This window comes from Merops nubicus, unplaced genomic scaffold (genome assembly GCF_000691845.1).
Source record: "Merops nubicus isolate BGI_N331 unplaced genomic scaffold, ASM69184v1 scaffold2660, whole genome shotgun sequence".
Taxonomy (NCBI): Eukaryota; Metazoa; Chordata; class Aves; order Coraciiformes; family Meropidae; genus Merops; species Merops nubicus.
In genome coordinates this window covers 1-12,510 of record NW_008584647.1, presented here as the reverse complement: position 1 = coordinate 12,510, position 12,510 = coordinate 1, and the positions used below count along the sequence as shown (strand labels likewise).

The following is a 12,510-nucleotide window of genomic DNA, read 5'->3' as shown; positions in this document are numbered from 1 at the left end:
GTTTAGCTTCTCATCAGGAAGCAACTAGGACACGTTGTACTAACACAGGCTGCAGCTCAATACTTGCTGTGGCTGGTTGCTCCAAGCTCACACGTGCACAGCAACTGTGTGTTTGCTGCTGTGCAGGGTGGGCTGTGCACAGGCACCGTGTCCTTTTGGGAAGCAGTATATGTTTCTTTTCCATCTGCATTGAAGATTTTCTGTTTTTTTTTCCCCCCCCCATTGCTTTTGCTGTACAGCATCAAGACCATTCCAGCAGGTCTGTGTTGTGTTGATTTGATTGGGCAGGGTGCTGGGGGTTTGCAGCTCTGTGCACTTTGGATCTGTCTCAGCATCAAGGTCCATTTGGTTTTTGTGGCTTTTAATAATTTCCTGTGATGGAGTGGTGGGACAAGGGGCAATGGTTTTAAACTAGAGCAGGGTAAATTTACATTAGACTTTAGGAAGAAGTTCTTTACTGTGAGGGTGGTGAAACACTGTCCCAGGCTGCCCAGAGAGGTGTTGGAGGCCCCATCCCTGGAGGCATTTAAGGTTGGGCTTGATGATATATTGTTTAGATTGGACATTAGGAAAAAAGGCTTCCCCAAAAGGGTTGTCAAGCCCTGGCCCAAGCTGCCCAGGGCAGTGCTCAGGGGCTCTGAGCAACATGATCCAGTTGCAGATGTCCCTGCTTATTGCAGGGGGGTTGGACTAGATGGCCTTTAAAGGTCCCTTCCAACCCAAACCCTTCTATAATTCTATGATTCTTTGTATTTGCTCATTGTTAAGGGAGCTGGATTCCTTGTGCTCCCAGCCTCTCTGCCCCAGCTTTGCTTTTGCATAGACTGCTAGGGAGAACAACAGAAGGAGTGTGGCCTGTTTTAACACTTTACAGTGAAATGAGAGTGTAAGTTGTGTTTGTGTAGTATGGCTTGAGGTGACACACAGAGAAGCAGGGAGCTGGCTTTGGACGTGGGGGCTGGAAGCTGGAAAAGGCACGAGGAGGGCTGTGTTCTTCACAGGCAGAAAGAGTCTGACTGAGCCCTTGCAGGCAGTTTCTTGAGATGGCATTAGCCTCCAGAGGGCAGAGCTAGTCACCAGGCACAGGGACCAGGCTGGTGCTAAGGAATAACAGCAATTTCCTCTTTGCTGTAGCAAACCTGCCATGGTCAGCTTTGACGTGAGCAGATTTCAGAGCACTTCAGGAAGCAGAAGGCTGCTACTGTGCCTGCTCTGTTGAAAGGCAGAGTGGAAAAGCAGCCTGCCCAGATCACCATGCTGGGCCTTACAGAGGCTGGGATGAAAACAGGATTGCTGAGGTCCCCTTGCAGAGCTTTATCATTCTCTCAGTACAGAATCATTTTGGTTGGAAGAGAACTTTCAGATCATCAGTTTCAACTGTTAGCCCAGCACTGCCAGGTCACCACTAAACCATGTCCCTCAGCACCACGTCTACATGGATCTTAAATCCCTCCAGGGATGGGGTCTCCACCACTGCCCTGGGCAACTTGGGCCAGGGCTTGACAATTCTTTTGGGGAATCATTTTGGTTGGAAGAGAACTTTCAGATCATCAGTTTCAACTGTTAGCCCAGCACTGCCAGGTCACCACTAAACCATGTCCCTCAGCACCACAACTACATGGATCTTAAATCCCTCCAGGGATGAGGTCTCCACCACTGCCCTGGGCAACTTGGGCCAGGGCTTGACAACTCTTTTGGGGCAAACATTTTTCCTAATGTCCAATCTAAACCTCCCCTGGTGCAACTTGAGGCCATCTCCTCTTGTCCTATGGCTTGTTACCTGGGAGAATACAAAGCTGGGCAGAGTGTAGATATGCTTGAGGATAGGAAGCACTTGATGGTTGCACTTGATTATCTTAAGGGTCTTTTCAAACCTAAATGGTTCTGTGACTCCAGTGTGGAGGTCTGCAGCACCTGAGCAGTGCTCCCAGGATGCAGAGTTGCATGGTTGAATGCCTGACCTCGATGAAGCAGAAATCTGCAGCCCTCCTCTGTGCCATCTTGTGCATGGGTGTTATGGTCTTTGGCTGCTTAGTTTCAGCCTGGGGAGCGTTTTTTGCAGCATCCCTTTTGTTTGCCACAAGAAGAAGCTGTGATCCAGCAAAAAACCAACCTTCATTCACATCCAGGCTGAGGATGGGGGCTCGGTTGGGTAGACTGGGCTGGTCAGTGCATCTTGTGGTCTGTCCTGTCCTTTCTGTGTGCAGCCATTTCCTAACTCAATCCATAGCCTCTCTGATATAATGAAGTGTATTCTTCTTTTTTTTCCATCTCTTTACCCTCCCTTTACCCAAACCCCTGTTCCTGGAAGGAAGACCCATCCCAAAGACGGTCTGGATTGCATGGGTAAGCACTCTCAGAGGTTTGTATTTGAGTAAAACTCTAAAAAGCATGTGGTGAAGAGACTGGGTAGAGTCTGTATAGGTAGAGCAGCTCTGTTGCCTAGGTTACACTTTGAAAATGACCCTGCAATGATCAGACATAACGTTCTCTAAAATCAAAAGATCCAGAGCATCGAACACAGGCAGGGCTGCTCTTCTGTCATTAACCCTTCATGGCTCTGCAGCAGCAGTGGTAGCACAGAAGGACCTTTGGGCCTGGTTTGGGAATCAATTTACAGCAACACCAGTCCAAACTGGGCAGCAAGGGCCCTGAAATAAGTGGATACAAGCAAGTAAAGCTGTTGAAAGACCAGGGATGAGGAAGAGGTTGCTGAGGGTGCCTTGCTCTACTATTTGGAGACAACTGAAAGGTGCTGACGAGCTGGAAGCAGCCTTGTGGGATCCTCTGTTGGTACCTGAGAGCTGCACTTTCAGAATCCTGACTTCCTACATGGCAAAACCCAAGTCCCAAACTCTCCAGGGAGTTATACCTCTTCCACTTGCCTTAACAATAATCTGCAATACTGCAAATGCTGTTAGAGAAAGTGTGTTGGTGACTTGTCAGGATCATAGGTTACTGCTTAATCACTTACAAACATCCAGCTGGTTAAATCATGGAAAGTCTGTAATATTGTAATGACTTTCAGTATTAAAAATGAGCCAATGGCAGTCAGCCTGTGGCACGATAGCTCATTTCTGGCCTGAGGCAGGATTTCCAGACCAAGCTGTGGAGCTGAAGCTGCAGTCAGGCCACGTTGCAGAGGTTTTAATCCCTCCCTGGTGAGAGGGGAGGCATTTTGCTTCGAGACACCGCTCGGCATCGCCGCTCACACGTGGCTCACCGAGAACCTCTTGCCCTGTCCTTGTTGCTTTCCTTACTGACCATATTTCAGCCATTATGTGCTCCTCTTGCACGCTGCTGTAATGGGGAAATCATGCTCAAGTGCAGCAGAGGCCAGGAACGGTCTCCAAGGAGCCGCTGCTGGCCCCAGGCTAAGACAAACAAACAATCTGAACAGGCTGTGGCCTTAGAGTTGGATGGAGGAAAAACAGGAGGTGAAAGATGGGGGGGGAAATGACAGATATTTTAATCTCAAATTATTCAGTGCTACCAGCCACAGCTTCCTGTGCTGCAGTTTTTTAATTAAAAAATACATCCTTATCTTGCCTGTCCATCCATCTCTCTCATAATCTTGTGTCTAATCTCAATTCTGATGGTCTGTAATCTCCTCTGTATATTCTAGCTATATCTTTCTAGCATTTAATCAAATATCAGTTGGTCTCTGGCTTTCAGAGGTCAAGAGTCACATCTAAGAAGGAGGGGAGAGATTGTCTGGTGTTAAGCCCCTGTAGGATTTTTACATTTCCCTGGAAATAGCAGATATCAGAGCAGAGGTTTTGGAGGCGATGGATCTAGGCCTGCCCCTGACTGGTGGTTCTGTTTCCACACTAATTTTGTCATTTTCTCTGTGTGAATAAACATGTCTAGTGCTCTGTCTTGGAAACTAGGCATGATCTATGTTAATCCCATGCCTTGTATTTAAATGGTATGGGCCTAGGTCCATAAAGTCAGCAGATAAACCTCTCTGCTTTAAGAGGAGCAAAACCAGTGTGTCTAACCCTTCTTTTCCACTGAGGGGTGTGTGACTGTGGACAGATTTCAGAGTGAGCCTCAGGGCATGTTTGGTCATGTAAATAAACAGCTTGTCACCTGTAATTCTGAGTGCAGACCAGAGCCCTTTCCCATAAGAAACACTGAGGCATTTGATGCTGAGCTGATCTCAGAAGCATGTGTCTTCTTCCCTCCTGCCAGATTTGGACATCCCGTTCTGCGAGAGGTTTGGGAAAGGTGGGACCTTCCCGAGGCAGTACCACCTCTCCCAGAGCCGCAAGGACTACAGCGATGGTAAGGGGCTGAGGGCCAGGGAGGGAGCTGCTCAGTCCAGGGTCTCCAGGGCTTGGAGCAGTGCCTAGGACTGGAGAGACTTGGGAAGGAGAGGTTTCCAGTGAAGGGAGAGCCACCAAGCCATTTGAGATTTGCTTGTGTGTTCTGAAGAGCATCCTTTGTGAGACCCTGCGTGGCTGCCCTTGGGAAGAGCATCTCCAGCATGGATGAAGGGCAGTGCTCAGCTCCTCCTCTGCTTACACGTTTTGTTTTGACTTAGCCACGTGGGTGATTAGCAGTTCTCATCCCTGGCAATATCAACCTTTGTGTTCTGTAAATTCATTGCTTTAGAGGATGCTGCCTTGGGACCTTTACAGCAGGTTTCTCACAGAACTGTAGGAAATCCCCAGGCAATTTCAGGGCAGCAGTATCTGTTCACTTCTCAGTTGTAAGCTCGTGAGCTCTGAGCTTTGGGGGACCACTCCATCACCTTCTTGCTGCTCCTTCTTTCACTGTAGGAGACTGCAAGTGGTGGGAGGTAAAACTAAGTAAGAATCAAACTCCCTTGGAAAAAACTAGTGAGGACATGCAGGCAGCATATGGAGCCTTCCAGAGTGGACTTCATCTCTGATTGACAGCACCCTTGTGAAAGCAGTTATCAGGAGATCTGGCACTGCTTGTACCATCAGTTGTACTGTGGACTTAGGGGATGGCAGGACTAATTAGCACTGTACATCTCTGCCTGTTCAGGGTTTAATTCTAATTAGCAACCAACAAAACCCCTGATGTAATTAAACTGTTGTATAGCCCACTGGAAACATCTGCATTAGACGGAATGCCTGCTGTCAACAGCTCCTAAATTGAATTAAAAATAGTCACAGGGCTTAGCTGCAGTTTCATTATTTTGTTTCATTTGAAGAGGCACATCACTGGACCTGGGCAGGGACATGAGGTGGTGGTGACAGGTAGATCCATGCCTACCTTCTTGCCATAACTCTCTCCCTTTCCTCCTCCAGGCCGGAGAACTTTCCCCAGGAGTTACTTCCCCCAGGAGAACCTGTTCCAGCTCGTCCCTTCTAGCCGAACCAAGAGCTTTAATGGGGACAGCAAGCTCAGCACCTTGCAGTACGACGAGTACAGGCCCAAGTGGTGGAGCAATTGTGAAAAGGGCCTGCAGGTCTTCAGCACCTCCCCTACGAAAGCTAGAAACTGTAAGTCAGTCCAAGCCACTAGAGTTTGAGCTCTCTAGATCTCAACACAAAACTGAGTTGCCACGACCTGCTGACTTGCTGGGCGTCAGCTGAGCTAAGCAGATGTGGCTGCACTGTGGTTCCACCTCCAACACCAGGCACACTGCACTAGCTTATGTCTTGAGAAAGATTTAATAAAACACTGTATTGGACCTTGGCCTTGAGCTGAGGGCGTGTGGGATCAGCTGGTGTTCATCCCTTGCTGAGTTGCAGCAAACTGCAGGAATGTTGGACTGTCAGTGTGGTCGTGCAGCAGAAGCTTCTGGGAAACTTAGGAGGTGGAGCAAATGCATCCAGAGGCTCAATTCTGTGGCTTAAATTGCTGTCACCCCAGCACCCAAAGATGGTGTTGCAGGCTGCTCTGGTATTGCAAGACTGTCCATAGTTTAGAAACTGGTGCATTTTGGGCTTGTTCAGTGATGGATAACAACCTAGGAATGGTCAGTAAGATAAAACTCCTTACTGGTCCCTGCCTGGGCTGCTGCTCAGCCACGCTGTATCCTGCTAACCACTCCTATAGCAGAGGAGAGAATGTCCAACATTGGCTAAGAAAGCAGTTTTTGGAGGAAGAACTGTAAAGAAATGTGACTCAATTTGAGACTTGTTTCTGCTTCATGCTAATGCAGACTGGGAGACATCTCCCTCACGCACCAGTAGCACTTGTGCAGTTGAAACTGGTTTCTCATGGTGCCCCAGGGAGAGGGTGGCTCGCTGGCCACCTTGGTGAGCTCGCTGTGAGCCTGATCTGCACTCTGGAGGGTCAGGGGGACCTTGATGCTGAAGGCTTCTTGCTGTGCTCTTCTCTCAACCCTGTCCTCTCTCGTGTAGCCCTGCAGGCACCTGTGAACTGGAGGCTGGGGAAGCTGCTGGGAAGAGGAGCTTTTGGGGAGGTTTATCTCTGCTACGATGCTGACACTGGCCGGGAGCTGTCGGTGAAGCAGGTGCCTTTTGACCCTGACAGCCAGGAGACAAGTAAAGTGAGTAGGAGGGCAGGACGTGTTCTGCTGCACGCTGGGGAGCTGGGGGCTGGGGGCTGAGGGTGGAGGTGGCAGAGGGGTCCGTGTCCCTGCTGGAAGGCAGCGTGTGGAGACAGTATGTGTTGTTTGCCCTCTTCAGAGTGGTCCCGAATGGCTTCTGGCACCAGTCAGCATGTTCTGGTGACTTCTTTACCTCATACCTCCCTGGTCATGTTGGCCCACTCGGTCTCAGGTATTATCACTTGCAGGTCTGTCTGCTCTGCCTTAGTTTTGGCCTTGGTGCTCCCTTCACCTCCTTCCCACTCTGGGCCCTGCATTAGCTTTGCTGGTGTCCCCATTCAGACCTTTGCAGAAAAACTTAAGCACAAGTAACACTACTAAGTAAAGTTCTCTCAAAGCCAAGCCTTTGTCTTTCCCATCTGTCATTCTCCTCACCTTACCTTAGGGCAGTGCTCCTCATTTCTGAGCCTTATGTGGCTGATGTCCTCGTGGGCAGCTTCACAGGTGCTGTGAAAAACGTGCTCAGCATCGAGCAACGTTTGGGTAATATTCCCAGAGGAACCATTCCCCTCCATCACAGAGCATGTCTGGCTTGTTGCAGGAGGTGAATGCCTTGGAATGTGAGATCCAGCTGCTGAAGACTCTCCGTCACGACAGGATAGTGCAGTACTACGGGTGCTTGCGGGATCCTGAGGAGAAGAAGCTGTCTATCTTTGTTGAATACATGCCAGGGGTAAGTGCAGTTCCTGCTAAAGATTGTCCTGAGCAACAGAGAATGAATTTAGACTGCCCTGGAGCTTGGTGAAATTTGGATCTGGAGTTAAACTGTTCAGCTAAGCTGTTCTGTATCTGGTGAGCCAAACCAAGCAGGTGGATGAGTCCCTAAGGCTTGGGAAAGCTTAGGCTGTAAGTCAGATGTCGTAGTGGAGCTCCTTAGCATACACTGGGTGAAATCAAAAGCCTTGAAGGCAGGTTTTAGGTTTGAATCCTGGAGCAGGGTGTGTTCAGAGTCTGGAATCTGAACGTGGTGAATGCGGGATGCGATCCACATCTGGCTCCAAAAACTGTGGCCTAATCCCATCCTTAAGTATTTATTGCAAATCCCTGCAGGAAAAGCTAATAGTCCAACTGTCCACCCACAGCTGTCACCAATTATTTGTGGCTTTCAGCACGTGTGGATTAACAACAGTTTTCCTCATTGTGAGTCCTCTTCTGGTCAGGACAGAACTTTTTGTTGGTAGCGTTATCCTCTTGTGCAGGAGTGGCTTCAGTTTGTGACTCAGCAGATTTAGGATGGAATAGCCCTAGGGAAAAAGATCAGAAAGCTTTGAGGGAATCTAAGCAGGGGCTGGGGAGCATAGGGAGGTTAGTGGAAGATCTCTGTGTTTGCAAGCACGGGAATTACATCAGGCCTCTGGACAGAGCCATCGGCTGGTACGAACCAGCATAACGCTACTCACGTTGCCAGATCTGTTCTCCAAAGTCCTGCCTGCCCAGCTGGATTCATTCCCCAGAGTGGGGGAGAAGAAACCCTTGTTTATACAGAGATTTGTAAGCTCAGAAGGGACTATTAAGTCATCTGGTCACAAATAATTTTGGTCATTAGCAAACGTGCTAGAAGCTGTCCTAACACATCCTGCCTCTGAGCAGTCAGGTGGACTGCCACACATCCGAGTCCCCTCCAGCCCTGTCCCTCTCTCCCTGTGCTCCTGCATCTCACTTCCAGGCCCTACCTCGAGCCATGGACCCAGAGGAGGGAACCCCGAGAGTTTCAGCAGTCCCCTTGCCTTACTCTGCAGTGTGCTGAGGTTTGGTAGCAGCCAGGACACCAACACTGGCTGCTGGGGCAGCGTCCAGCAGGGCTGCAAGTTGAACGTTTGGGGTTTTTTGATGATAAACCAGAGCTTTTGTGCTGCAACAGTGGCTTATTTCATCAAAGCAGCTCAGGGCTCTAGTTTCCAAGGCCACTGGAAGTGAATGAATTCCCAGACCTGTCAGGATGGCAGCTCTGCAGTGCTGGATCTGGCCACACTTCTGATTGAACACAGCCAGCTTGGCAAAGGCTTCACGGGGCAAACCTTGGGTGCAATGCTAGCCTGGCACTCCTATGACTGCCCCCATGAAACAGCTGACTCTGTATTTTCTGTCCTGCCCTGCCCATAAAGTGTTTTTTTGAATTTATGCTTGGAAAACAGAATGGTCTATTTGACCACAGGCCTTGAAGACCCTGTTTCCCCTTCTTGTTTGATGTCCCCATTGTCAGGATGAGGGAAGCCAGGATAGGAAAGCTTGTCCTGTCGTGGGTGAGGGGACATCCCCTGCATACAAGTTGTACAAGGGGGTGATTTCAGAGCATCTCAGGCTACTTCAGCAGCACTGTGAAAGGGAGAGGAGAGGCCTATCCACAGGATCACCACCTACCTCAGAAGAAGGCCAAAACATTAGCTGGGCAGAGGTGGGTGGATGTGGAATGGCTGATACAGTTTGAGTGACTGACTTGGAGCAGAGCAGCCCCACTGTTCCCAGAACAGAAGGACTTTGACAATCTTGGATCAACACCAGAGCTGTAGGACAGGCAGGAACAGGACGAGTTTTCTCTCCTACTTTCCAGCTAACCTTAATCCTGGAGATGGAGCTGGGTACGACCTCTCTAGTTGAACCCCAAATCTGCCCCTGGTTCATCCCTGCTAAACCCAAGCTCTAGCATAGTGAGAGAGATCCATTTCCACGTGCACAGAAAATATAGCTAGACCCAGGGGAGGTCAACCTCTTTCAGATAATAGATGTCAGCACCCCTGCTTCCTTTCCTCTTCGGTCAGTAAAGTCAAATCAGTAAGAGCCCACATGGCTGGGTCAGAAATTCAAGTGCTTGCACACTGTGGGAGTCCTGTTGAACACCTGGGTCTTGTTGAAGCAATCCCACGCGGGGCTGATCGTGTCCCTCATGAGTCTGCCTCGTGGCAGTGAGTGCTCTTTGCTGTGAGAAGATGGGGAAGGCTTGATGGAAGACTGACTCGTCAGCTTGGCCCTGAAGAACTAGTCGAGTTGATCCTCTCACTTGAGTTGTGCTTGTCAGTTTGGTCCTTCTCTATGAGCTGCTGGTGATGTCCAGCCACTAGAGGGGGAAAAAGATCTGTAGTGTTGGCAGAAGGTAGCACTGATCCCACCAGAGACCATACCTTTTTCTCCACTAGGATCTGGGCCATTGAGGACGAGGCTTTGCTCCGTTCAGCACTTTGTGGATTTTTACCTTGTTGTTTCTAGTGGGTGTTTTTTTTGATCTGGAAGATAGGATGGTCAGAAAAGTTTAAAAAGTCACTGTGATGTGATGGTTCTGCTGGTCCTTAACGGCTGGTGTGTGTTGTTTCTTTGCAACAGGGCTCAATAAAGGACCAGCTGAAAGCCTACGGTGCTCTGACCGAGAACGTCACACGGAAGTACACCAGGCAGATCCTGCAGGGAGTCTTCTACTTGCACAGCAATATGATTGTCCACAGGGACATTAAAGGTGAGTAGATAATACAGAGAGGCTTCTTGCTGGCTTGGATTTGTTCAACCCAACCTTCTCCCTCCACCCTCTCCCCAAAAATTCTTGTGCAGAACATAGTGCTGGGGTCTGCTATTTAAAGTGCTTTTGCCCCTGGCCTTCAGCAGCCCGAACCATGAGAATCTTGAACAAGCAGCTGAAAACAGAATCTTGTGCTGTCTTCCTGCTTGGGAAGCCCAGATTAAATATTCTTCAGAGGGATTACTGCTAACTGCCCTCACGCATCTAAAAACCTAGTATGGCCAAGAACTGAGGGGCCTTGGCCTTCAGAGAGATCTGAGGCTCTGTTCTGCTCTCTGTGGGAGGGGAGGATGATCTGGCATCTCCCATTCACTGCTCACTTTTGGGAAACCTGCTGAGTGAGGAGATCCAGTGGGAGTCAACCTTCTCAGAGAGCAGCTTCCTTAGGAGAGAGGGATTTGACATAATGCTGAGTCCAGCCCCACCAAGGCCCTTTGGGATTCCTCATGTCCAGCTCTTTGCCTGTGCCCTTCCTGCTCTCCTCGCTGTACAGTTCAAGTGCTTCATCTCTTGGGGTTTTTCTTTTGCTCTTCACCCCAGGTGCCAATATTTTGAGAGATTCTGCTGGAAATGTGAAACTCGGAGATTTTGGGGCCAGCAAACGCATCCAGACGATCTGCATGTCTGGGACTGGGATTAAATCTGTCACAGGAACACCGTACTGGATGAGCCCAGAGGTTATCAGTGGAGAGGGCTACGGAAGGAAAGCGGACGTGTGGTAAGGAATACAGTAGAAACCCCACCACTGCCACTTAAGTCCAACTGTCCCTTTGGGAAGCTGAAATTGGAGCAGCAGGTATAGCTTAGAGTGGGAAAACGGAGCAGTGCAAAGGGTGGAAATTGGAGCTGAATGTTAGGATGAACTATGCAGATATCCAGAGGGAGATGTTGGTGCTGGTGGTCACACAACAGAAGCACTTGGGATCACAGCTTGCTTCTGTAAGCTCTCCCCATGTGTGAGGGTCATGTGCAGCTCAACCTCGTAGCTGCTCTTTAATACTGGGAAGCAGGTTGATAGCAAAATTTGCTAAAAGAGCTGTTGAGTTTTGGTGGCTTTGATCGGAGGTTAGCAAAACCCAGCTCAGAGGCATCTTGTGTGGCCTCTCAAAATCTGCTGCTGGATGTTTGCGTGTGGTTCAGGCACAAAGACAACCAAAATCATTGACTGCTGGTCAGTGTTTTGATCTCTGAGGCATGTCAGCTGGAGCCTGAAAGAGTTGGGATAACATTACTAATCCTCCCAATAAATGAGGATGAAGCACTGTCTTCACAGTGTGCTTTCCATTGGGTGCCCAGGCAAAGTAGAGTCAACAAAAACTAATCCCTCCACAGAGCCCTGCTTGGAGGGGAAACGGAGGGAGCCCTTGGCAGGTGGCCACACTCCCTGCACCACCTGCCCTGGTGGTGGAGGGAAATGTCCTGTTTTTTAGGAGCAGCTATGAACAGAGGTGGTAAAGAGGTCCCTGCTGAGTTGAGGACTTGGCAAGCACAGGGCAACCTCTCAGGCTCTTTGCTGCTCCTCTGACATGCTCCTTCTGAGATGCACGTCAGAGATGAAGTCAGATGTAGGCAAACGTTTCATTCTGGCTCAGCTTCCTGGGGAACCACATGCTACTGCAGAAGCTGGGGCATCTAAATTCATGGCTGGGTTTCCCTTCAGGTTTCCCTTCAGATGGCTAAGGACTCTAATGCTTTTATGAAATTAGTGTCTGCAAGTTAATGTAGGCAGAAAACCCACGAGCTTTAGGGCAAGGCTTGCAAGTTCAGTGGTGCCCAGCAACAGGACAAGGACCAACGGGCACAAACTGCAACACAGGAAGCTCCATCTCAACACAAGGAAAAACCTCTTTACTTTGAGGATGCAGGAGCCCTGGAGCAGGCTGCCCAGAGAGCTTGCGAGGTCTCCGTCTCTGGAGAGATACAAAGCTCACCTGCACATGATCCTGGGCACCCTGCTTTGGCAGAGGTGTTGGACTAGATGCCCTCCAGGGGTTCTCCCAACCCCTGCCATTCTGCAGTTCACTCCTGTTAGGGGCAGTATAGACCCTAGTGCCCAGGACCTGTGTGGACGGGGAGCTTTGGGGAGCCGCGTGTACCCGAGACGTGCGCCCATCTCCCACGCAGGATTGCTCCCCACAGGGTCCGTGCCAGGCAGGTGTGATCCTAGAGCCGAAGAGGCTTCGAACCCCGGTTCCTCCCCACTGTCTCACCCCCGTGTGCTTGGCCTTCTTGCAGGAGCGTGGCCTGCACCGTGGTGGAGATGTTAACGGAGAAGCCGCCCTGGGCAGAGTTCGAAGCCATGGCGGCTATTTAGTGCCCAGGACCTGTGTGGACGGGGAGTTTCAGGGAGCCGCGTGTACCGGAGACGTGCGCCCATCTCCCACGCGGGATTGCTCCCCGCAGGGTCCGTGCCAGGCAGGTGCGATCCTAGAGCCGAAGAGGCTTCGAA

The 12,510-nt window shown here is 50.0% G+C and overlaps 1 protein-coding gene across 1 annotated transcript in view; it reads left to right on the top strand.

Annotated features, from left to right (window-relative positions):
• LOC103777222 (mitogen-activated protein kinase kinase kinase 3-like) overlaps positions 1 to 12,375 on the top strand; it is a 43,207-nt gene extending 30,832 nt beyond the window's left edge. The window contains exons 9-16 of the mRNA XM_008944769.1: positions 2,279 to 2,346; positions 4,195 to 4,287; positions 5,283 to 5,477; positions 6,345 to 6,493; positions 7,095 to 7,226; positions 9,872 to 10,001; positions 10,602 to 10,779; positions 12,297 to 12,375. Of these exons, the coding sequence (XP_008943017.1) occupies positions 2,279 to 2,346; positions 4,195 to 4,287; positions 5,283 to 5,477; positions 6,345 to 6,493; positions 7,095 to 7,226; positions 9,872 to 10,001; positions 10,602 to 10,779; positions 12,297 to 12,375 (1,024 nt within the window). The remainder of the gene's footprint in view (positions 1 to 2,278; positions 2,347 to 4,194; positions 4,288 to 5,282; positions 5,478 to 6,344; positions 6,494 to 7,094; positions 7,227 to 9,871; positions 10,002 to 10,601; positions 10,780 to 12,296) is intronic.
• Positions 12,376 to 12,510: the final 135 nt, after the last annotated feature.